The 26,036-nt window shown below is 32.1% G+C and overlaps 1 protein-coding gene and 1 long non-coding RNA gene across 3 annotated transcripts; one reads left to right on the forward strand and one right to left on the reverse strand.

The window, feature by feature from the left end:
- Positions 1-85: 85 nt before the first annotated feature.
- Positions 86-1,644, reverse strand: LOC120164520 (uncharacterized protein At4g26485-like). 2 transcript variants are annotated; one of them, XM_039174229.1, is made up of 4 exons: positions 1,544-1,644; positions 740-1,250; positions 463-661; positions 86-388 (listed from the first exon to the last, which is right to left on the reverse strand). In XM_039174229.1, exons 2-4 carry the CDS (start codon positions 1,173-1,175, stop codon positions 106-108), a joined length of 918 nt encoding a protein of 305 aa, XP_039030160.1. In that variant the 5' UTR covers positions 1,176-1,250; positions 1,544-1,644; the 3' UTR covers positions 86-105. The 2 variants fall into 2 exon arrangements, with proteins under 2 accessions (XP_039030160.1, XP_039030161.1); XM_039174230.1 differs by lacking the exon at positions 1,544-1,644 and having other exon boundaries at positions 740-1,507.
- Positions 1,645-15,787: 14,143 nt separating this feature from the next.
- On the forward strand, positions 15,788-23,309 carry LOC120164568. The gene is made up of 3 exons (XR_005519751.1): positions 15,788-15,822; positions 20,596-20,674; positions 23,276-23,309. It is a non-coding gene; the product is annotated as an uncharacterized LOC120164568 (long non-coding RNA).
- Positions 23,310-26,036: the final 2,727 nt, after the last annotated feature.

Here is a 26,036-nt window from a genome sequence, read left to right on the forward strand (position 1 = left end):
ATTTCATGATATTTAGCTTCAACATAATGTTTTCATGGTAAATATTACTACTTCCTATGAACAAAGCAACTGCAAGTTACTATCATTTAACAGTACAGTAGACTTTCATGGCGATATAGTTGGAAATAAACCAAACATGTAAGTTTTGCTAGGATGACAGTAGAAATTCATGTCACCACCGAACCCGTACTTGGTCCGGTACCCTGGGAAATCGGTCAATTTGAACGGCACCTCTTGTATAAGCCTTAGCCCCACGGCGGCCGCCAGCCCTCGCAAATTCCACTCCAGAAAGAAGCCATTTGATTTGTGGGTCACATGGATTTCGCCACTCTCGTTTATCATCTCCTTGGCGTTCTTGAAAAAACAGCTCACCAGCAACTGATGCCGACTGCAAAAGGAAAAATGGGGAAAAAGGTGAGATTTTTATAGACGAGTTAGTGCAAAAAGGTTTTTTTGGCTTACCGTTTCTGGGATTCGGATGGTACATCTGAACAAAAACCTGCGTGGGGAAAGTTGTAAATGATTCGATCGAATTTAATGGCTCCAAGGTAGCAATGGTTCGCCATTTCGGTTGCGTCTATACCGTGCAAAACCATGCACCCTCTGGTTCTTAGTTCATAGATGTTTGCCATGGCCTTTTTATAATTTCTCAACAAGAATCCTGCAAAATCCACACAACTCCATCTTCAAACATGAGTCTTACTACTTAAGATTCAAAAAAAAAAAATTCAGTTCTTACCTCTAGAGTCGAGGGAAGTGGCTACCATGTTTGTTGCAGAACCAAAAGCACGTGCCAAACAAACAGAGAAAGAAAAATCGCCTTCACCAACAAGCAACATCCTTTGAGAACTGCTATAATGGCGTATCCATTTTTCGGGGGCAAGAACTAGTTGTCTTTCTTCCAAATTCTCCACGTTCAAAACACATGGTGAAGGACCATGCCTGTTCTCTTCCACAATATCAGTGCAAGTAGTGCCCACGTTTTGATGGAATCTAAAGCCAGAACCTTGGTCACTGTCACCGTCACTGGAAGAATACAAAGTATACTCCTCATTTGGGTCCTCTAAACCATCTGATTCTGATATCTCCTCACTTTGACGACTCGAACATCTACCAACGGATTTGAAAAATAGACTCAACAAACGTTTTTGAATGAAAGATATTATTTGACCCATTAAACCTTCTCCTATTCTTCTTATTCTTCTTCTTTACACACAGTTCCAGCAAACAGAGAGCCAAGGGAAGCCCGCCTGAGAAGAACAAGATTTTGTGGATTTTTTAATGCGAGTTTATGGCCTGTGATGCGACGTTGGGTTTTCTTTTCTTGAAAACTGATGATTTGATGTTACTGCCATTTCTCGAGGGAAAAAACTGATTTTCCATCGGGAAACTTTTGCAGCTATATCATCATCACTTCTACGTTGTGTAAAACTAAAATTCTTAATTTAATGCATAAAACCTTGGAATGTTTACGTTCTTATCCTTTGAATGACTTCATAAAATGCAACAACAAAGAAACTTAAGAAATCAAACAATTGAATACCTTATGCAGCATAGAAGCTATGAAAGAGAGAGAGAGACATCATTAATGGGAATAAGTAAAGAATTGCAGAGCAAAATGGCCAATGACGAGAGAGAAAGCATAGAAACCGGGAATATTAAGTCATTATGGAAAAGAATTTCTGTATTTTTCACCCAACCCCAAGTTATTCCATTTATGAGGGTAATTTTAGTAAATTGTCAAAAATTCTTTTCTTCTTGTTTAAGTGTTGTATTTCCTGTATGTCTCAATGATTTTGACCCAAAGTTCTTGCAGAAGCAGAGAGAGGACCAAACGAGTGTTGGCATAAAGAGACGCATTAAAGCAGGAACTCCTTTTCCTTTAATTTGGGTTTTTTATTTATAAACTATACCATAGACCACTTAACTATTACCACTTTTCATTTTGAGTATTTTTTTTTATTTTTTATCAATCAAGTCACTTAAATTTTTTAAATTCATTCAATTAAGCCACTCACCGTAATATTTAATAGAAGGGTTGACGTGACAATTACAAATTGGTATTATTACACTTTAACTCTTATTATTTATACATTCTATCAATTTTATCATAATTTTAATTTAATTTAATTTATTTAATCCTCTAATCATATGACAACATATGTCATGACACAATTTAAAGACTTCTTTATATTTAATTTAAATATTTTTTTCCCAACCAGATGGTGACGAGTTACCATTTGGTGAAAGAAAAATATAAACAAAAAGGAAAAGCTATTATAGGGAATCAATCCTAAAACTAAAGGAGGAGTTTCCTGTTGGGATGTGCAAAAAGATCCTATCAGATCGATTAGATCTGTTGATTCGATAATTTAATCTAAAAATTTAAATATTTTATCTGTTTTTTATTTTTGGATATCTAATTTTTTAGATAATTAGATTAGATACATATAAGATAAATTCTAATTTCGAATTATCTAAAAATCCGAAGAATAAAACTTTACTTTTAGATTTTATATATCCTTTAGTCCAATAAATGAGTAACACACTTACCTATTAAAGCTCTAATCTAATAAAAATTATGATGTTTAATTGTTTATTGTATGTGAATAATTAAAATAATATATATATATATATTCACTATTTTAAGTATTCAAAAATTTCGAAAATCTAAAATTTTGAAACCGATATCCTAATCTGTATACCCCTAATTACATTTGCTTCTACCACCGCGCCAACATCCCATTTGATAATAAGCTAACAACATAAAATATTAATCTTATATCAAAAGTAATAGCAGAAAAATGAAAATAAAAATAATAATAAAAGGACTCGAACTTAGATCTTTTGCGGAATATAAAACACCTAAATTATTAAAGAAAGCCTATTATTAAATTATAATTGAACAGAATTTATATATATTTAAAAATATAATTAATATAAGATTTAAAATAAAAGTAAATTTAATATATATTTTTGTCTCCACTTTCTTGACTCCATACATGTACTTCCATGGTTTTATTCCTCGTTAAAGCAGTGGATATATCGTGGAAATGGTTTTCTTGAGATTTCCTGCGCAAAAAGAATTTGATTTTTTTCTAAAGGAAAATTCTAGAACTACATATAAGGAATGGAGAAAGTGGAAAATATATTAAATTTATTTAAAAATATTAAATTTATTTTTATTTTAAATCTTATAAGAACTACACTTTAAATATATATATATATATATATATATAATGTATTCTATACAGTTAAATAATCATATTTTCTTTAATAATTCAAGTGATTTTATAATCATTAATAGTCCTAGGTTTGAGTCTTCTTATTACAATTTTGATCCGAAATTTGTGTTAAAAGTTATAAAGAGTAAAGTCTGAAAGAAAATCGAATAGTCGGATCGAACCAGAATTTTACGAAAATTTGTAGGATGATAGATAAAGGTTTGAAATATTATTTCCAAATTTTAGAACAATGAAATTTAATGTGGATCAGTGGAATTGAAGTCGGTTTTACATATTTAGCAGAAATTGAAAAATTTAGTGACTAAAATGCAGTTTTTTAAAATTTCCAAGGGAAAAGATGAAAAGTTGATTTTTATTTGTTCATATTTTAATTTGAAATATTAAAAGGGATGATAATGCAATGACAAGTTGAAATTATCATGTTTGGGTAAAATGATAATTTCACATTAAATGAATTTTAAATTCATTTACCTTAGATTAAACCAAGTGTATTATGTTTTAATTGAAGAAAAATCAGAAATTTTCAGTTTCTTCCAGCCCCAAAACGTGCACCACCATACCTACAAGGTAAGATTTTTTTAAAGCTTATTCGATTGATTTTTTGATTAAGCTATTAGATAGAAAATCAATCCCCTTTAAATTCTCTATCATTCGGTATAAATATTAGATGGAGATCATGCTTATATGATTGGTTTGGAAATTAGGGTTTATGTAGGATTTGTTGATTTTGAGGATTTGATGAAATATTTTTATGTTTTTGATGCTGGAAATTAATTCTAAAGCTTGTATGATTACTTGAAATTGGGTGAAATTTCATTTAGTCATACCTAGGGTTTTGAGAAAATTGTGACTTGGTTAAATTATGTTAGGGCTTTGATTGTAGAAGCCTTAAAATGTTGTTTAGATGTGGAATCCATGCTTGAATTGAGTGAAAAACAAAAACCCTAACCACTATGATATTCGGCTCTAAGAAATTAATTAGAGAAAATTTGTGAAAATTTATCCTAAGCTTAAAAATGATATTTGAAAGGTTCTATACATAAAAGAGTTTTGAAATACTGAGGTTTAAATAATTTTAGTTTACAATACTGAAATTTAAATAATTCATACAACTATAATAATAATTTTTTAGAAAAACAAACATCACCTTATTAATTCTATTATAAGTCTCACATAATCACATGTGTTATTAGTTTTATAAGTTTTATAGAATAAAATTTATAATGATCATTAAATTATATGATTTTTTAAAATATACAATTATGTAATAATTTTAATTTTTTTAAATATATATTCAAATTTATTTTTATAATTATATGATATTTTAGAAAATATTTTTAATTTATCAAATTATTTTATGATTATTTTTTATTTTGTGATTATATTTTAAATTTTTAAAAACATAATTTATAATTTTTATATTTTAAAATCTTAATTATCAAACAATGAAATCATTTTTTATAAGCAATGTGGTTTAAATACTTACATTTGTATAAAAAGTTTAAATATAATTTAAAAATAACAAATCCAAAAAAATATATTTAAACTTAAATCAAAATAATTAAAATAAATATAAAATTTTAATAATATATAAAATAATTTATATTATATAAAATTAAATATCTATAATATAATATTAAAAAATTAATATTTATTTTATTTTAAAAATTAATATTTAATTTATTTAAAAATTAATATTAAAATTAATATCTATAATATAATATTAAAAATTAATATTTAATTTATTTAAAAAAATAATATTAAAATTAAAATCAAATATAATATAAAATCAAATATAAAAACCTCTTTGAAGAAGTTAGAATATGTCTGCAGACATAAAATCACGTCTGCGCCACGCAGACCACACGTAGACGTTAGAAGAGCTTCTGTCTTCTAAAAAACAAACGGTCTGCGAAGCCCAATATTTACGCGTAGTCTGCGCGGCGCAGACATAAAAACTTTATAGATCTTACACAGTAAATGTAACACCCCAACCTGTACCCGACTCGAATACAAGTCCGAGGTGTCACATTGACTTTTCAAACTTTGACTCTTTTGAAAAACAGAGGAATTTAAAACTTTGTTTAAAGCAAAATACGTTAATTTACATAAAAATGACCACAAAATATAAACTCCATCAGAGTACTCGTAATTAACGACTTATTACATGCCAACACTCTATACACACCAAAATACATACTTTGTTGATTACTTCTGATCTGATCTTCTAGTAATAATACTGTCATTGCCACTTCTATTCTTGCTCTTCTCGTTTCTTGGTACCTACGTGTAAATCACTTACACGCTAAGTCATAGACTTAGTGAGGTAATAAATAAACATTTAACAACCAATTCATGAGTATGCATTCTTATCATTTGAACATGACATTTCAACATTCATGTATCTATTACACGATAACATATATATAAGCATGTCATGTACATGTAAAACTTACCTTTTTGTAAATTACTATTCATAAAAACATTTTTGTGCTCAATTTTAAATTAAAAGAACTTTGAATTATTTTTGTAAATTTTGAATAAATTCAATTAAGTCCAAATACATTTTGTAAATTCAATTCAAGTCCAAAAACCATTTTGCCTTAAATTGTTATATCGAAACATAGTTCAACAATCTCCCCCTTTTTGATATAACAAAACATTTGAAAAATTGTTTTTGGCAAAAACTCTCCCTTAATAAAATGTTTAATGAAAAAGATACTAGTTGTTGGAAAACATATGAAAATGTTAAGCTCCCCCTTTTTCATTAAGAAATTGAATTTTTCAAACTAAACTTCTCCCCTTTTTTGTTATATCAAAAATAATTCGATCTTTGAAGTTTAAAATAACTTTGGAGAGTAAGTAGTAAATTTTACATTTAAAAATAATTTGAAAAATCAAAGCTCCCCTCAATAAATGTATTCCAAACAAAATTAAGCTTTTAAGATCTTGACACTTAAACAAAATATTGAATTTCTAAAAAGAATAACAAACATATTTGTAGCACATGAAATTCAATATATCAAAGTCTAAAATACTTTATGTAATACCAATTGTTGAAATTTGATATTAATACCAATTGCTAAAATTAAGTGCATTTGCATAAAATTTTCCAAAAATGTTATGCAATTTTAAAAATTTGATATCAATTGCTAGAGAGATATCATTTTCATTTAGACCACATGCATAAACATTCAAATTTAGGCCAAAAATTAAAATTTATAAAATAAAAGTATTTTGAAATTTGATATCAATTGTTAGAGAGATATCATTAGCATTTAAAATGAATTTTTGACCAAAATTCATTTTGATGAACTAAAAATTCTCAAAAATAAATGTTCATCATAATCATCTTTTCAACATACATGAGATTAAAACAATGATGCATAATCATTTAAAACCAAAACTCATGCATGCTTAAAATCAAATGAGCAACCAAATAACCAAAATTAAAAGCATTAAGCTTAGAGGTTACCCATTCCTTTTTCATGTGTGGCTAGAGCATCTTGAATATCATAATTTTCATCACAATTGCTTCCACACACCTACAAGAGACATTTAAGTAGATTTTGGTATCCAAATTGCTTTGGATCCTTGAACGTTAGTTACAATGCCCCTTGTTCCTTTTGGAACCCATACTTGCCTAATTTTAAAATGTTTTCCTTTCTTCAAAGGACAAGTATGTTCCATATGACCATGATAATGGCAATGTGAGCATTTTGCCATTTTTAAACATAATAGATTGTTTTTAGAAATTAATTCTTTTTCTTTTGTTAAGCTTTCAAGCTTAACTTCTAACTCAAAATTTTTCTTTTCTAAATCATTTATTTTGATTTTTGAAAGTTCTAAATCATTTTTCAAAATTTCATTTTGATTTTCAAAATCAACTCTAGCTTTCAAAATCGATTTATTTTCAATTTTGAGTTTTGAAATTAATTTCGTATATTTGGAATTCATGGTCTTAAATCCCAAATACAACCTATTATAAACATCTTGTAACTCATCAAAAGTAAATGAATTAAATTCATTTGAGTTAGAAGATACTCGAATTCTTCTTGAGTGGTCATGAGGCATAGGTTGACTACTTCATCTTCATCATTGGAATCATCTTCATCACTCCAATGCAACAAATGCCTTCTTCCCCTTTTTCTTAGAAGAGGACATTCATACATGCCATGCCCCTTTCTTTGACAATCAAAACATACCGGGGGACTCTTCTTCTTGGTTGATTTATGTTTCACTTCCTTGGAAATCATGAATCTCTTGAGTTCCTTCAAGAGCTTGACCATTTCTTTTTTTTTTGTTCATCATCGTCTTCACCCACCTCATCACTGAATCTGATAGCTTTCATTGATGCCTACGTCCTCATTCTTCTCTTCTTCTTGTTTTTCTTCTCTTCCCTTCATCTTCCTTCACATCTCATGAGTGAGAAGGGAACCAATTAGCTCGTCGAGAGTGAGAGACTTTAGGTTTCTGCTTTGATAAGGCCGTCTCTTTGATTGCCACTCTTTTGGAAGAGAGTAAATCATCTTCCTCACAAGCTTCTCATTTGGGATTACTTCTCCATATCCATTGAGACCGTTGACAATCATAGAGAATCTATCGTCATAGCTTTGATGTCTTCATGGGTTTCATCTTGAGTCTCGTAGCTATGGTTGAGAAGACTTTTCTTTGATTCCCTCACTTCGTCGGTTCCTTCATGAGTGACTTGGATCTTATCCCAAATCTCTTTGGCACTGGAACAAGATGAGACTCTCCATATATTGGGCTAAAGCACAAAATAGAATATGTATAGCCTTAGAATTAAGCTGAAAATTTTTCTGCTCTTCTCTACTCCAATCGTTGTACTTGCCGGGTGGAAATGAGTAACCGTCCATGATTGAGTACCAAGCTCCTAGATTGTATGATTGAATAAAGTACATCATCTTATTCTTCCAATGTGCATAATTTGCTCCATTGAAGAAGGGTGGCTTGTTGACCGGTTGTGAATCCATAATAGGATATTCTTCAAGATAATAAGCACCGGAGGAAAAAGTCATTTCTTTGTCGTTGCGTTGGGAATTGGTAGAGCTTCTTCTAGGATCGTCTCAAGGTGGTTAAACCTTCTTAACGAGTTAGGCTCTGATGCCAATTGTTAGGATTTTCGGAAGCTCGAAACGATAACCGGAACGATTTGTAAAGAGGGGTCGGAACGGTTTTGTGTTTCGGGAGTAAGGATTGAAAGATAGAGAATGGACAGCGTTTATAGTGGTTCGACTTTCTCAATCAAAGTCTACGTCCACTACCTTAGCTCCTCACCAAGGATTTTCCAACAAATTCACTAATTGTTCTTTCTTTTGAGGATAAAGAGTAACCTTACAAACTCCTAGTTTTTCCAGGCTAAACTAGAACCTTTCCCTAGCTTTACACGGGCTAAGCTAGAACCTTTCCCCTTTACAAAGGATTAAAGATGTAAACAATAAACCTCTCTAAGGTAGGTGTTTACAAGAATTAAGCTCACAAGAACAAAATATTTACAAGAAAAAGATTAGATAAGAATGAAAAACTCTTCTCTTGTGTTTGATTACTTGGATAGTTGTTCTCTTACTTCTTCAAGTGTTCTTAGCTTGTATTTATAGCTTGGAATGTGTTTGAAGTCATATCTAGCCGTTGGGGATTTTGGAGCCGTTTGGGAATGTTTTCTGCAAAAATAGGCTGCCCAGAATGGGGGGAATCGGTACCCCTTCATAGGGAATCGATACTCCTTCATAATATTCAAATATTATGACCGTTGGGCTGATAAACAGTGAGGGAATTGGTACCCCCTTGGGGGGAATCGGTTCCCCTTTACATACTGGAATTTTTAAGCCTCGGGTTACTGTTCAAACAGTGATTTACTGTTCAAATAGTAATTACTGTTCAAATAGTAAATTACTATTCATAAAAACATTTTTGTGCTCAATTTTAAATTAAAAGAACTTTGAATTATTTTTGTAAATTTTGAATAAATTCAATTAAGTCCAAATACATTTTGTAAATTCAATTCAAGTCCAAAAACCATTTTGCCTTAAATTGTTATATCGAAACATAGTTCAGCAACTGCTTTCAGTGGGTATATCATCTCCCACTTCATTTCTAGAACTACCTTGTCCGGACATTTATAAAAATACAATCATATAGTTCTATTAGCACAACAGTATACTTACTATTCCATCAGATCAGAAGTTTTCACAATTTTGTTGGCATGTATACCTTATAAAACAATGTAGACTCCAGTTTATGCCAAGAATCGACTAAACCTTAGCTCTGATACCATTAACTGTAACACCCCAACCCGTACCCGGCTCGAATACAAGTCTGAGGTGTCACATTGACTTTTCAAACTTGACTCTTTTGAAAAACGAGGAATTTAAAACTTTTTTAAAGCAAAATACGTTAATTTACATAAAAATTACCACAAAATATAAACTCCATCAGAGTACTCGTAATTAAGACTTATTACATGCCAACATCTATACACACCAAAATACATACTTTGTCGATTACTTCTGATCTGATCTTCTAGTAATAATACTGTCTTGCCACTTCTATTCTTGTTCTCTTTCTGTTTTGGTACCTACGTGTAAATCACTTACACGCTAAGTCATAGACTTAGTGAGGCAATAAATAAAAATTTAACAACCAATTCATGAATTTGCATTCTTATCATTTGAACATGACATTTCAACATTCATGTATCTATTACACAATAACATATATATAAGCATGTCATGTACATGTAAAACTTACCTTTTTGTGCCACTTTCACTTTAATTTATCTTTCAATTGTATTGCCATGTATATTATTGAGAATAGGTATGCGAGTACATTGAGGTTGTGCACACATATGCTGTCACCACAGCTCGCATAAATGTCCCGAATGACCTATCATCCCGAAGGATATCATCTGTGTCCCGAAGGACCTGTCATCCCGAAGGATGTAATCTGTGTCCCGTAGGACCTATCATATGTCTTATAGGACATATGTAACCCTCGACTCTTGGCATGCCAACTATACCTATAACTCTCGTCATATCTATGGGCATTTATTATGAATACATTTCATCACTTGTTCTTCTCTTCTGTCATATACCACATGTATGTGTAACCATATATTCATATCATATCACATATTGCATATCATATGTCATTTCATATATTCACATAGCTTATTTCATTTCACATTAGTCATATCTCATAGCATATATCACATATGCATATAATCATATATATCATATCATGTATCTTATGTTTCATGCTCTTATGTTTATGCATATCATGTATTCATGTACATATAAGAATCACATATCAAATAATATTTTAGAAGTCACTTCTTACCATAGTAACTCCCTCATTGGCTCATTGCAAGCTATTGTTCGTTTAATAATATAAGTACAATTAAAATTGCACTCACCTTAGCTTTGCTTTGATTCGATTATAATCCTTTGATTATTCCAGAACTTGTTTAGACTCAATATCTACATAAATATATCATTTCAAACCAACTATCAGAAGCCTAAACTTTAAACTTGATGTTAATAACTTAAACCGGTTTAATGAATCAAATTCCATTTTTTTCATTTAGGGGGGAATCGATACCCCCCTCCAGGGGGAATTTGTTCCCGGGGAATCGATACCCCCAAGGGGCGAATCTGTTCCCCCTGCACATACTGGAATTTTCATCCAAGAGGGGGAATCGATTCCCTTCATAGGGTATCAGTTCCCTCTACCCAGAAATTGTATTTTAACCCCGAAAATCATCAATTCTTCACTTAATTCTTCTATTTTAAACCCCTATCATGTCATTAAACTCAACTACCATTACTTAAACCAACTTATATCCATGAAAATCATCTATAACTTCAAAATCCTATCCTTCATATGTAATTCAAGAATCATACTCAAATTTCAATATGTTCTAAATACAATTCTAACACTTTTATCTTCTTATTCTCATAGATGACAAGTCAAATTCAACTTATCAACTCTATTCCATGATTTCATATAAAAAATCGTTTTCTTAAATCTCTTATAACTTATTCATCTTTTGATTATAAGACAACTTAAGCTTTCCATAAGCTTAGTTATCATCTAATGATCAAAACAATCTTCAATTTAACAAATACCAACAAATAGAAAACTCACCTTATGCTCTGCACGTTGGAGAAGAAGAAGAAGAAGAAGAAGGTTTTCTAAATACTCTACCCCAACGTTATCTCTTCATAAAGAGATAACAAAATATCTTCATGTTAAATGACCATTTGCCCCTTATTCCTTTGATAATTATAATTATTTTCAGGAAATATTTCCGAACAAATCATTACACTATTCAAATATCTTACTTTAATCAACACATTCTGAAGTTTTATAATTTAGTCACTAACCCGTATTTTGGGATGTTATAGTAAAAACAAACACCACCTAAGTGTCATGGCCCAGGCTATTAGAATCCAAACCCTACTAACTTCTATTTGTCATGATACTTGCAATATATAAACCCTAAACGCCTACAATTCACAGGAGTTGACATACCTAGTTTTAAGGTATAGTTCCATGATACTTTAGGTGTTGCTTCACATCGCGTCCAACAAGAGCCAAGGGTCAATCAGGGAGACAACCTCCAAAGAAGAAAGAAACAATATTTTCATGTACATTTTCAAAATGTATCAAGTAGGTGAATTTTTTTTAATAATGATTATTATATAGTATTTGTTTTAAAAAATTTCAATCATTTGACAATGAACGTTTAAATACCATGGTAATCGTTGGTACTCCAACTCATATTCTCTAGAAATAATAATCATCATTTAATCATTGAGGATACGAAATGACCATCCAGCTCAGTTGGTAGAGCACAAGGTTCTTAAACTTGAGGTCGTGGGATCGAGTCCCACGGAGGGCATTTCATAATTCGGAGGTCTCGTACGGAAGCTGCTCTCAACCTAGTGTTTGGGGTAGCCTACTATCTTACATCCCCCTTACCCCATATATATGGGAAAAAGGGACAACCATTTAATCATTGAGGTTGTTTGGTTTGTGTTAGGTTTATTTTAAATTTTAATCAATTTAATTTGATCCGAGAAGCTATGCTTCTTTATTCGAGTTTGTTTTGATATGAAGAACATATTACATCCATATAAATTTGATCTGACATAAACTTTTAGAATAAAAAATCATATCCTATATGATCTAATTCAATGTAAATATAAATAAATTACTTTTTATTCAATAAAATATTAATCTAATTAAAAAATTATAAAGAAAGGGCTATTATAATAATTATCTTTAAATTTATAAAATAAAACTATATCGTTAATTTAGATAAGAGATTTTTCATTTTTTAGTTCAATCTCGTTCTGACCCCGCCTCATGCTCTATAAGTTATGATTTGATACTTAAATTTAATTTTTTAATAAAAAAACATACCCTATTAAGTCAAATCAAATTAAAATATCGTTTCGAGCTAAATTATTATCCTAATTACATCATCACCTTATACAAAATAAGTAGTTGACAGGAAAGTGAGAACAATGAAAATTTTAGGGGTGAAAGTTGAAAAAAAAGATTAGGATAAAAAGTTAACAACACACATTCTTGAAGTATTGATATTATAATTAAACCATTTCAAAATAAAATACAAAACTTGGTCCGTATGTTTTATTTTAGGCTTAATTAGAAAATAAGTGTCCAAATTATACATTTTTTTCTAAATAGGTACCCAAACATTTTTTATTCATCTAGGTATCTAATGTGTCACATTATAGTGATTTTAACGGCTGTTAAATTTTACCATTAAGGGACATGTGTCACATTATAGTGATTTTAATTTTTTTATCTAATTTAAAAATTAAAAATATTATTATATTTTAAAAAGACCAAAAGTTTAGAAATTTTTTAATTTCAACCCTTAAACTCAAGCTGACCATCACCTTTTTAATGTCGATGAACCTCCACTTGATGACTAATAACCCCATGAAAAGCCACCAGAACAGGAGTTAATCGACGGATAATCGACGTGTGTACCCTAACAAACTCTGACGCTACAAATCATGACCCTTCGCAATCCCGACGGTCAATCAGCGACAAAGATGGCAACATTTAACTAGGAAAATGACAAGGATAACGTCGACAGTGATGTCCATGGCCGGTAAGCCGACGTCAATGGATTATAGGGACTTAGGATTTTTAGGGACTTTGGCTTTTTTGTTATCTATGAGAATTTTGGGTTATTTTTTAAATACAATAATATTTATTTTTTAAAATAAAATTCTCAAATTACCAGAATATGACATGGGTCACTTAACGTTTTTAATGAACGCTATGGTTAGGGCATCTAGAGTGTTAATGTTTGTGATGTTAGGCACCTGAATAAATCGGAAAAAAGTTTAGGCACCTATTTGGGAAAAATGACATAGTTTAGGCAATTATTTTCTAATTAAGCCTTTTTTTATATATAACTATATCATTGATCACTTAACTATTCAACCATTTTAATTTTACCACCGATCTTTCAATTTTACCAATCAGACCACTTTTAATTGTATCCAATCAAGCCACTAGAAAATAATACTAACTGTAACACCCCAATTTAGGGGCTAAAATTAAGAAATTATAAAGTGGTGGATTTAATTTGGTATTTTGAAAGAAACAGTGAGTTAAATTGCAAAATTTTAAAGTTGGCAGACTGTTTTATGAAGTGCAGGAAGTTCAGTGGCTAAACTCTTGGTTTAACCATTTTTAATTATGAGATTATAAACCCCCAATTTCCCGTATGTTTCTGGAAATTTTTCTAGTTTTCCCTCTCCCGTCAACCCCTCTTTCAACTCCGATATACTCACCGTCCGACCTCCGATCGATGAGTCGAAACCACCATCGTGTTCGTTGTCGAGCGAGGAAAAAACCCCTCAAAGCTTTTGTCGTGAATCGTCGCCGTTCGTCGTTATTTCATCGAAGTATTGTCGGTAATAACTCATTTCAATTGGTTTTTTCGTCAATTCACGACTATCTGAGCATCTTGACACCTCCCGCCCATCGATTCCTTGCATCGTCTGAGTTTGCCGGTGTCATCCTTGTCTCCGTCGACGGTGACGTGTGAACTTAGGATTTTTAGGGACTTTGGCTTTTTTGTTATCTATGAGAATTTTGGGTTATTTTTTAAATACAATAATATTTATTTTTTAAAATAAAATTCTCAAATTACCAGAATATGACATGGGTCACTTAACGTTTTTAATGAACGCTATGGTTAGGGCATCTAGAGTGTTAATGTTTGTGATGTTAGGCACCTGAATAAATCGGAAAAAAGTTTAGGCACCTATTTGGGAAAAATGACATAGTTTAGGCAATTATTTTCTAATTAAGCCTTTATTTTATATATAAACTATATCATTGATCACTTAACTATTCAACCATTTTAATTTTACCACCGATCTTTCAATTTTACCAATCAGACCACTTTTAATTGTATCCAATCAAGCCACTAGAAAATAATACTAACTGTAACACCCCAATTTAGGGGCTAAAATTAAGAAATTATAAAGTGGTGGATTTAATTTGGTATTTTGAAAGAAACAGTGAGTTAAATTGCAAAATTTTAAAGTTGGCAGACTGTTTTATGAAGTGCAGGAAGTTCAGTGGCTAAACTCTTGGTTTAACCATTTTTAATTATGAGATTATATAAACCCCCAATTTCCCGTATGTTTCTGGAAATTTTTCTAGTTTTCCCTCTCCCATCAACCCCTCTTTCAACTCCGATATACTAACCGTCCGACCTCCGATCGATGAGTCGAAACCACCATCGTGTTCGTTGTCGAGCGAGGAACAAAACCCCTCAAAGCTTTTGTCGTGAATCGTCGCCGTTCGTCGTTAATTTCAGTCGAAAGTATTGTCGGTAATAACTCAATTTCAATTGGTTTTTCGTCAATTCACGACTATCTGAGCATCCGTTTACGACACCTCCCGCACCATCGTATTCCTTGCATCGTTCTGAGTTTGCCGGTGTCATCCTTGGTCTCCGTCGACGGTGACGTGTGAAGAGGTGAAGCGGTCAAAGTTTTCGATTTGTTGAAATCGATCTCTCTGCCGTTCAAAATTGTGAACCGAGCTTTGTAAGTATCTCAAAATTTCTCAAAATAATTTTTAGGAATTTTTTCGGGAATTTAGCACTGTTCACGCGCCCCCACTACGCGTGGGGAAGGAAAAAGTGATCGGTTTTGGAACTGTTTTGACCGGTTTGACTGGTCAAAACCCGACCCGACCCGTTGATCCGACTCGTTGACCTGACCCGTTGACCACTAATGACCAAAACTTTGACAGGCTTTGACCGGGCATTAAACAACCTTTGACTTTGACCGAGTATACATATCCTGACATTTTTCGACGTTCCAAATTAGATTCCGCAGTTTGTTTTTCGAAATTTGGATCCGAAGCCCTCAATATTGGTAGTCAAATCCGTTGACTTTGATTTTGACCAAAAATTCCAAATTTCTGAAAAGTCATATTTTATGCTTTCGATGTCCTGAATCCGAATCCGAAGTCCGTTTCGCCAAATTCGAAACCGGTAAACTGTTTTTCACTGATTTATCACCCGATTCGATCCGTTTATCGTAATTAAGCTCCGCTTTTTTATATAATTTATGTTGATATGTACCTGAGGAATTATTGGAAGTTGAATTCAAGATCAAGGGGGTTCAAATGGAATTTATTGGTCGATCAGTATTGTACGGAAATCGAGGTAATACTTTACTACCTCTTTATGCTTTATAGAACATGTTGGTATTGGTAAATGCATGAATGGAAATGTTTGGTCTAATATGTGTAATTAATGAAGATCTACACTAGATACGAATACGGTAGAAAGTAGGTAACTGAATATGGCTCAGATGACTATTATAAGAAATTGAAGGACAGTTGGAATTAAATTACAAGTTCTGGAATTAAGTGATAAAAGAATCGGCCATAGATATGTAGATTATAATTTATCTCATTAAAGGTACTTAGATGATAAATTATGAGAATATTTTGATTAGGTAAAATTACGAAATTACCCTTATATTGGAAATGTTAGTTTTGATAAAAGAATTACTGATCTGCTAAAACTATTGATGTGCATAAGAAATGTTAGTTTTACTTGGAAATTATGGATAACCAGTTTTTAACCCCAAGAAAGTTTATGCTAGATACTAGAAAGTCTTTTAAGGAATCATTTCAAGATCAAAGAATGTTCGAGGAAATAATTAATCATAGGATCTCTATATTATATTATTTTCGTTAAGAGCTAATATCGAAATTATCTAGTTAAGAAATTATGAAAATGACCTTGAGAGGTAAAATAGTCAGAGTTGACCCTGAAAGAGAAAGTACTTTGAGGATTTGTACTTAACTCGATTAAGTACGAATTTAATTATTAAGATCCTATCTTTGTAAAGCAAAATTCAAGATTTTTCATTTGTAAAATCCGAGAAGGCACTTGACCAGAAGATATCCGAGTTATGAGTAAATACCTAAAGAACAATTTATCGGAGGGTGCTCTTTTATCAGAATTATTCGAAATGACTGGAATAGATGATAAATTGGAATTAAATAATAAGACCGGATGGAGGGAAAAGATTGAAATACTGTAAATCTGTAAAATGACCAAAATACCCCTGTCATGGAAATGACCCAAGAATATCACCAAGCTCAGGAATGATTGGATATCCTCGAGCTCTGAAATGAATAGAATAAAACTGAGCATCAAAATGACCAAAATATCCTTATAGCCTATATTAAGTAAATATCTTGGATTAATTAAGGAATCCAAATAAGCATAGGTGTTGGACTACCTTTAGAAGTTATGGAACAGAGCTTAAGTGAGTTCATCAATCTTAATGATATGTCAGTACCTAAACGGCATAGATGCTACTTGAATGTTTGTTCGCCTTCTCAAGTTTGGTTCGATGATAATTTTGGAAGTACTCAGCCCAGCCCAACTCTATATCACTTTCGGTACTAAGAAATATATATATTCATTAGACAAATAAACCTTGAAGACCAAATTAAATTGAACGGAAGTACAATATGTATACGAATTTCAGAAACGTCTGGATTACCCTAAAAAAACCCCGAAGTATCTGAAATGGGCTTGAATGCTAAATGAACTAACTAACCTCAAAGACTGAGGATTAAGTAAGAGATTGAAATAAGTTTGGAAACCCGGATGAACTTATATGATGTATCATCCCTGTGGATTATGAACCACAAATCAAGTACGTCAACATTTCATGTTATAATTGAAACATGGAAATGAAATAAAGGCCATTAGAATATTTGTTTGTCTCCTTAAGATTTATTCAGTGATGACTCAAAAGATGATCTTTGGATAAGAATATTTGGTATTAAAGAGTAAATACCCTGGAAGGTTAATGAATTGACAAGTTAGTAAGTGTTGGTTCTGGGAGCTATTCATCTGGAGTTGTTCGATAATCGGATTAATCGTCATAGATTGTAAAGATTCTGAATACCTTCAAATTTCGTAGAGATTCAGAAAAGTGTTCGAATAAGATAATCCCGATAAATCATATCTTGAATAACTGATGATTCTGTCAGTCAATGAACTTTTTCAAATAGTTTTTCTAACTTCTGACATTCTATCGGTAAACTGAAGATTTGTGTCTCTCTACCCGATAAGATTATCCAATATCTCTGAATAATATCTGTAAACTCTGGTGTGTTCCCTAATCATATAAATATTTTATCTGATTTCCGACTTGAATTCTGTTCTGATATATGACCTGAATTCTGTTTTGATTTCAGATCTGGATTCTTTTCTGATATATGTTCTGAATTCGGTTTTGATTTCTGATATCTCCGTTTAATGACGGAAAAATGTTTTAATTGGGGGGTATTGTTGAAGGAAGTATTTCCGAAGGTTCCTCGGCTTTGTGCTCAGGGCCTTATATGATGTGTTGGGTTGGGTGTATGGTTCTGGGGAACCTACACAATATGATGTGATGGGATGGGGGTATATATATATATATATTATATATATATATATATATGTGTGTGTGTGTGTGTGTGTGTGTGTGTGTGTGTGTGTGTTTTAAAAGATCTGTATCTTTTTACTGGTTTTACGGGAACACAATAGATAACCCATTCTGATCTCCTGAACTGAGTCAACCAAAATATTTCTCTGAACTGAAAGCTCATTATCCGTTACCACCTGAAATATAAGAAGGATCTCTGCTCAGCATAAAAATCTATAAATGTTCGGAAACAATAAGGAAGTATATATTTATCTGTATCTGCACGTTCATCAGCATCATCTGGTAGGTCTGTATTACTGAGCTTTCCAAAGCTCACTCTATTACTCACCTTTTCAGGTTGAAAGAATTGTACCAGTGCATCTATTGACTTCAGTAAAGGAGTTCTTCCGGCGTTGTTGCAGAGTATGGCACATGTGATTAGGGGCATATAATTGTATTTTGTTTTAAATACGAGTATGAAAATCTATTTTATTTCTAAATATTGATAAATGATTTTATGAGTTTACATGTTCTGATAAAAAGTTTTAAATTTTCCGTTATTTTTATAATGGGTCGCTCTGGTGGCCCTAATGTGACATCCCGGATCGGATCGGGTTACCCGCATCTGTCTGGGGGTTACATTTAATGGTATCAGAGCTTTGGTTTGAGTCAAAAATTTTCAAGATAGACCGGCCGGTTGAATGTCAAAATATGTCTGATCAGTACATGCCCCTAGACTGCAATCGTACCTCTCTGAGCCGGAACTCCAGGGCTGAGTCCCTATTTGTAACAAGTAAACCAAAGTTTCTATCTCTTAAGGCTATACTTGTAGAAAAAGGAATACCAGTAACATCTGTTTAAACGCTGTGAAGTACCTCACGATCCATGTGAGAGTTATTTATCTGAAAAATTCTGACTTGACTCCGGAAATGAAATTGGTATATGATACTGCTCTATGAGCCTATTCTCGTGACAAAGACTGAATTGATTACTCAAGGAAATTTTTGTTCGTATTATTTTATTGAAATGAGGAAAAGTTATGATAAGAATGTATGCTCAGCTGGTTAAGGATTAGTGGAAGATCCTTACTTTCGTAAAAGCTACTTAAAGATATGAGAGAACTGAAGAAAGTTTTATTTCTGCAATTATGTGACATGAATGAATTTCGAGGACGAAATTCTTTTTAAGGAGGGAAAAATTGTAACACCCCAATTTAGAGGCTAAAATTAATAAATTATAAAGTGGTGGATTTAATTTGGTATTTTGAAAGAAACAGTGGGTTAAATTGTAAAATTTTAAAGTTGGCAGACTGTTTTATGAAGTGCAGGAAGTTCAGTGGCTTAACTCTTGGTTTAACCATTTTTAATTATGAGATGATATAAACCCCTAATTTCTCGTATGTTTCTGGAAATATTTTCAGTTTTTCCTCTCCTGTCAACCCCTCTTTCAACTCCGATCTACTCGCCGTCCGACCTCCGATCGACGAGCCGAAACCACCATCGTGTTCGTTGTTGAGCGAGGAACAAAACCCCTCAAAGCTTTTGTCGTGAATCATCGCCGTTCGTCGTTAATTTCAGTCGGAAGTATCGTCGGTAATAACTCAATTTCAATTGGTTTTTCGTCGATTCACGACGATACGAGCATCCGTTTACGACACCTCCTGCACCATCGTGCTCCTTGCAAGATTGAGGAGGTGAAGTGGTCAAAGTTTCCGATTTGTTGAAATCGAGCTCTCCACCGTTCAAAATTGTGAACCAAACTTTGTAAATATCTAAAAACGCTCAAAATAATTTTTAGGAATTTTTCCGGGAATTTAGCACTGTTCACGCACCCCTACGCGCCGCCACTGCGCGTGGGGAAGGAAAAAGTGACCGGTTTGATCGGTTTTGGAATCGGTTTGACCGATCACAACCCGACCCATTGACCCGACCCGATCCGTTGACCCGACCCGTTGACCGTTGACCGGCGTTGACCACTGTTGATCAAAACTTTGACAGGCTTTGACCGGGCATTAAACGACCTTTGACTTTGACCGAGTAATATCTATCCTGACATTTTTCGACGTTCCAAATCCGATTCTGCAGTCCGTTTTTCAAAATTCGGACTTAAAGGCTTCGATATTTGCAGTCTAACCCGTTGACTTTGATTTTGACTGAAAATTCTAAATTTTTGAAAAGTCATATTTTATGCTTTCGACGTCCTGAATCTGAAGTTCGTTTCGCCAAATTCGAAACTGATAAGCTGTTTTTCACTGATTTATCACTCGATTCGATCCGTTTATCGTAATTAAGCTTCGTTTTTGATATAATTTATGTTGATATGTATCTGAGGAATTATTGGAAGTTGAATTCAAGATCGAGGGGGTTCAAATGAAATTTATTGGTCGATCATTATTGCACAGAAATCGAGGTAATACTTTACTACCTCTTTATGCTTTATAGAACATGTTGGTATTGGTAAATGCATGAATGGAAATGTTTGGTCTCATATGTGTAATTAATGAAGATCTACACTAGATATGAATACGGTAGAAAGTAGGTAACTGAATATGGCTCAGATGACTATTATAAGAAATTGAAGGACAGTTGGAATTAAATTACAAGTTCTGGAATTAAGTGATAAAAGAATCAACCATAGATATGTAGATTATAATTTATCTCATTAAAGGTACTTAGATGATAAATTATGAGAATATTTCGATTATGTAAAATTACGAAATTACCCTTATGTTGGAAAATAACAAGAATTATCCCTGGAAGTGGATTAATAAATCTGAAAAGAATTAGTGATCTGCTAAAACTATTTATGTGCATAAGAAATGTTAGTTTTACTTGGAAATTATGGATAACCAGTTTTTAACCCCGAGAAGGTTTATGCCAGATACTAGAAGTCTTTTGAGGAATCATTTCAAGATCAAAGAATGTTCGAGGAAGCAATTAATCATAGGATCTTTATATTATATTATTTTCGTTAAGAGCTAATATCGAAATTATCTGGTTAAGAAATTACGAAAATGCCCTTGAGAGGTAAAATAGTCAGAGTTGACCCTGAAAGAGAAAATACTTTGAGGATTTGTACTTAACTCTATTAAGTACGAATTTAATTATTAAGATCATGTCTTTGTAAAGAAAAATTCAAGATTTTTCATTTGTAAAATCTGAGAAGGCACTTGACCCGAAAATATCCGAGTTATGAGTAAATACCTAAAGAACAATTTATCGTAGGGTGCTCTTTTATCAGAATTGTTCGAAAGGACTGGAATAGATGATAAATTGGAATTAAATAATAAGACCAGATGGAGGGAAAAGATTGAAATACCGTAAATCTATAAAATGACCAAAATACCCCTATCATGAAATTAACCCAATAATATCACCAAGCTCAGGAATGATTGGATATCCTCGAGCTCTGAAATGAATGGAATAAAACTGAGCATCAAAATGACCAAAATACCCTTATGGCCTATATTAAGTAAATATCTTGGATTAATTAAGGAATCCAAATAAGCATAGGTGTTGGACTACCTTTAGAATTTATGGAACAGAGCTTAAGTGAGTTCATCAATCTTAATGATATGTCAATACCTGAACGGCATAGATGTTACTTGAATGTTTGTTCGCCTTTTCAAGTTTGGTTCGATGATAATTTTGGAAGTACTCAGCCCAACCCAACTCTATATCACCTTCGGTACTAAGAAATATATATATTCATTAGACAAATAAACCTCGAAGACCAAATTGAATTGAACGAAAGTAAAGTATGTATACAAATTTCAGAAACGTCTGGATTACCCTAGAAAACCCTGAAGTATCTGAAATGGACTTGATTGCTAAATGAACTAAGTAACCTCAAAGACTGAGGATTAAGTAAGAGATTGGAATAAGTTTAGAAACTCGTATGAACTTATATGATGTATCATCTCTATGGATTATGAACCACAAATCAAGTACGTCAGCATTTCATGGTATAGTTGAAACATGGAAATGAAATAAAGACCATTAGAATATTTGTTTGCCTCCTTAAGATTTATTCAATGATGACTCAGAATATGATTTGTGGATAAGAATATTTGGTATTAAAGAGTAAATACCCTGGAAGGTTAATGAATTGACAAGTTGGTAAGTATTGATTCTGGGAGCTATTCAACTGGAGTTGTTCGATAATCGGATTAATCGTCATAGATTGTAAAGATTCTGAATACCTTCAAATTTCGTAGAGATTCAGAAAAGTGTTCGAATAAGATAATCCCGATAAATCATATCCTTAATAACTGATGATTCTGTCAGTTAATGAACTTTTTCAAATAGTTTTTCTAACTTCCGACATTCTATCGGTAAACTGAAGATTTGTGTCTCTCTACCCGATAAGATTATCCAATATCTCTGAATAATATCTGTAAACTCTGGTGTGTTCCCTAATCATATAAATATTTTATCTGATTTCCGACATGAATTATGTTCTGATATATGACCTGAATTCTGTTCTGATTTCTGATCTAGATTCTATTATGATATCTATTCTGAATTCTGTTTTGATTTTTGATATCTCCGTTTAATGACGGAAAAATATTTTAATTGGGGGGTATTGTTGAAGGAAGTATTTCCGTAGGTTCCTCGGCTTTGTGCTCAGGGCATTATATGATGTGTTGGGTTGGGTGTATGGTTATGGGGAACCTACACATTTTGATGTGATGGGATGGGGGTATATATATATATATGTTTTAAAAGATTTGTATCTTTTTGTATCTTTTTACTGGTTTTACGGGAACACACTAGATAACCTATTCTGATCTCCTAAACTCACTTATCTGAAATATTTCTCTGAACTGAAAGCTCATTGTCCGTTACCACCTGAAATATCAATAGGATCTTTGCTGAGCATAAAAATCTATAAATGTTCGGAAACAATAAGGAGATATATATTTATCTGTATCTGTACGTTCATCAGCATCATCTGGTAGTTCTGTATTACCGAGCTTTCCAAAGCTCACTCTATTACTCACCTTTTCAGGTTAAAAGAATTGTACCAGTGCATCTATCGACTTCAGTAAAGGAGTTCTTCCGGCGTTGTTGCAGAGTATGGTACATGTGATTAGGGGGCATGTAATTGTATTTTGTTTTAAATACGAGTCTGAAAATCTATTTTATTTCTGAATACTGATAAATGATTTTATGAGTTTACATGTTTTGATAAAAAAAATTAAATTTTCCGATATTTTTACAGTGGGTCGCTCTGGTGGCCCTAATGTGAATTCTCGGATCAGATCGGGTTACCCGCATCGGTTTGGGGGGTTACAATAACGATACAATTAATAAAATTGGCATAATTGTACATTTAGTCCTCAATACTTATACACTACATCAATTTAATCCTAATTTTAATTAAATTTAATAAATTAACCATTTAGTCCCGATGTGAAAAGAGTTAAAATGCAATTACAAGGGTTGATCTTAAGACCCCATGAATGGATATAAAAGCTTTAGCCACTGAACCTAACACCTCATTTGTTGTAACCTTTACACTGACATTTATTTATTTCTTAGCATTATTAATGATAGAGATAAAGAAATAAAAATATTCAAATGATATTTAACTTTAAATATTTTTATATTTTTAAATAAAACAAGTTCACTTTAATTACATAAGTATTAAACTTATTTTATTTATTTGAAAATATAAAAATATTTAAAGTTAAATATCATTTTTTAAAATAACGAGAAAATGTAATTTATCGAAGGTCGTATCAACAGACGTCGTGCTAATGACAGACTGAACAAATACAGTCGATACTATCAAAAATAAATATAACAATGATCGCTTAGAGATATCATATAAACCAAACCATTAACAAGTAAAGCAACGACGTACAAAAACTAAACTATAACGCCTTGAATCCCGGGTTAGAATTGTTGGGCTAACCCGGATGGGTCTTGATGTAATTCCTTATCTTGTAGGAAGCCTTGACCCAAATTGAAGAGGAATTGGGCTTGAGGTAAGCCCAATAGTGAATAAAAAGGATGTTTTTATCCTGTAGTAAGAATTGGAGGGACCAATGAAATAATTTTACCCTTATTCAAATTTAAGCTGAAAATCATTAAAATTGGGTAATATCACCGTCTGATGAAAGCTTCATCTTTTTCTGCACTTTCTTCTCTTTTTCATATCTTCTTCTTCCCGTTTTTCTCCTCCCTTGCAAAGTAAAGGTGTGAACTTTATCATTTTCCAGTCCTTAACCTATGTTCTACAAGTAAGAATCATAACCCTTACATTTCAAGCTTTGATTCAAGCTCTAAAACCACCCATGTCACCATAATTTTCAAGAACATGTTTTAGAAGGGTTTAAGAAACTAGATGATTCAAACTAAGCTCGTAAGCTCAGCGTTCGGAATGTATTTCTGTGCGCAGGTTATTAGGGGCATATTGTGGGGAGCTATCGTCATAAGATATTCCAGTACAACAGAGCAGATTTCCAGAGACCTCTCAGAGTACATCTCGAGTCATCTTTAGAAGGCATGTATTGCTATGGATCTTGTTATGTATTCATTCGTAACTATTTTGAAACCCAGTATTTTGTATTATTTTGTGGATGTATTTTGGGAGCTCCCCATTGTTTGTAAACCCAGTTTATTATCATGTTTTTATATTACATTATGAATGTAAAATTTCAAAGATTTACAAGCAGTTTTTAAAGAAAATTTTAGGTCACTATTTCGATAGTCCTGTGTAACATTGTAATCCATGGATCTTCGAGTCTAACTGGATTAAGGTGTTACATGAACATACCAACGGCTCTGAGCATCAAACATGGAGGAGAAAATTTTGAATAAGAACCAAAATTACTAACGGAAAAAGAGATCCCCTTAACAACAATCTCATCCGACACATAGATGCGATAACCCAAACCGTCTTGTACAAACGAACAAAGAAACCATTTATCGTGAAAGCAACAACCATGTATTCATGGAAAATAAAAACCTAGAAGAAGACAAATTAAAAACCTGCATCAGGAGTTCAAAAACACCGGTAGCCATGATACATTTTACTAGAAAAAAGAGTCAAGAGTATTATTATAGTAAATACAATAAAATATAACTAAAAAATGATAGAGTGATACTACTACCAAAAAGGAAGAGTTTTTGAAAACTGCCCAAAAGAATTTATAGCTTCTGCAGAGTAAAAAGTGGGTTGAGGATATAAAGTTAAATATCATTTGAATATTTTATTTTTTCTCTCCATCATTAAAAATGTTAATAAATAAATAAATATTGATGTAAAAATTATAACAAATAAGGCATTTGATTCATTGGTTAAGTCTTTGCTATCCATCCATGGGGTTTTAAGATCAAACCTTTACAAATGACATTTTAATTCTATCCTATTTTCTTTTCAATTTTCAAATTAGAACTAAATTGATATAAGTATTGATGAATAAATGTATAATTATATTAATTGTCAGGTCAGTATCTCGTCAAATATTAACATCTAGTGATTTGATTGGATAAAAATAAATAGTTAGTAGTTTGATTGACAAATTTAAAAGATCTTTGGTAAAAGTAAAATGACAAAATAATTAAGTGGTCAATTTATAGTTTACCCATATATTTATTATATTATTGTTGTTTTTAAGGAAAAAACAAAATACATCCTTTGAAAGTTTTACTTGAACTTTGAGTGCCTTTTCTCTGTCTACTTTCATGGAAGATCCGTCCAACCATCTCTCTCACAAACAAAAGCCTTTTTCTCCTCAAAATTTTAAAATTCTTTCTCTCTC

Source organism: Hibiscus syriacus, unplaced genomic scaffold, assembly GCF_006381635.1.
Source record: "Hibiscus syriacus cultivar Baekdansim isolate YM2019G1 unplaced genomic scaffold, ASM638163v2 tig00111540_pilon, whole genome shotgun sequence".
NCBI lineage: Eukaryota > Viridiplantae > Streptophyta > Magnoliopsida > Malvales > Malvaceae > Hibiscus > Hibiscus syriacus.

What these genes read in the sequence shown, in the direction of transcription:
- LOC120164520 (XM_039174229.1), bottom strand. Translation starts at nt 1,175, where the DNA reads ATGGGTCAAATAATATCTTTCATTCAAAAACGTTTGTTGAGTCTATTT. An exon ending in CACTTCCCTCGACTCTAGAG is followed by an intron (nt 662 to 739) that starts GTAAGAACTGAA and finishes TGGATTTTGCAG; the next exon opens with GATTCTTGTTGAGAAATTAT. An exon ending in CCATCCGAATCCCAGAAACG is followed by an intron (nt 389 to 462) that starts GTAAGCCAAAAA and finishes TTCCTTTTGCAG; the next exon opens with TCGGCATCAGTTGCTGGTGA.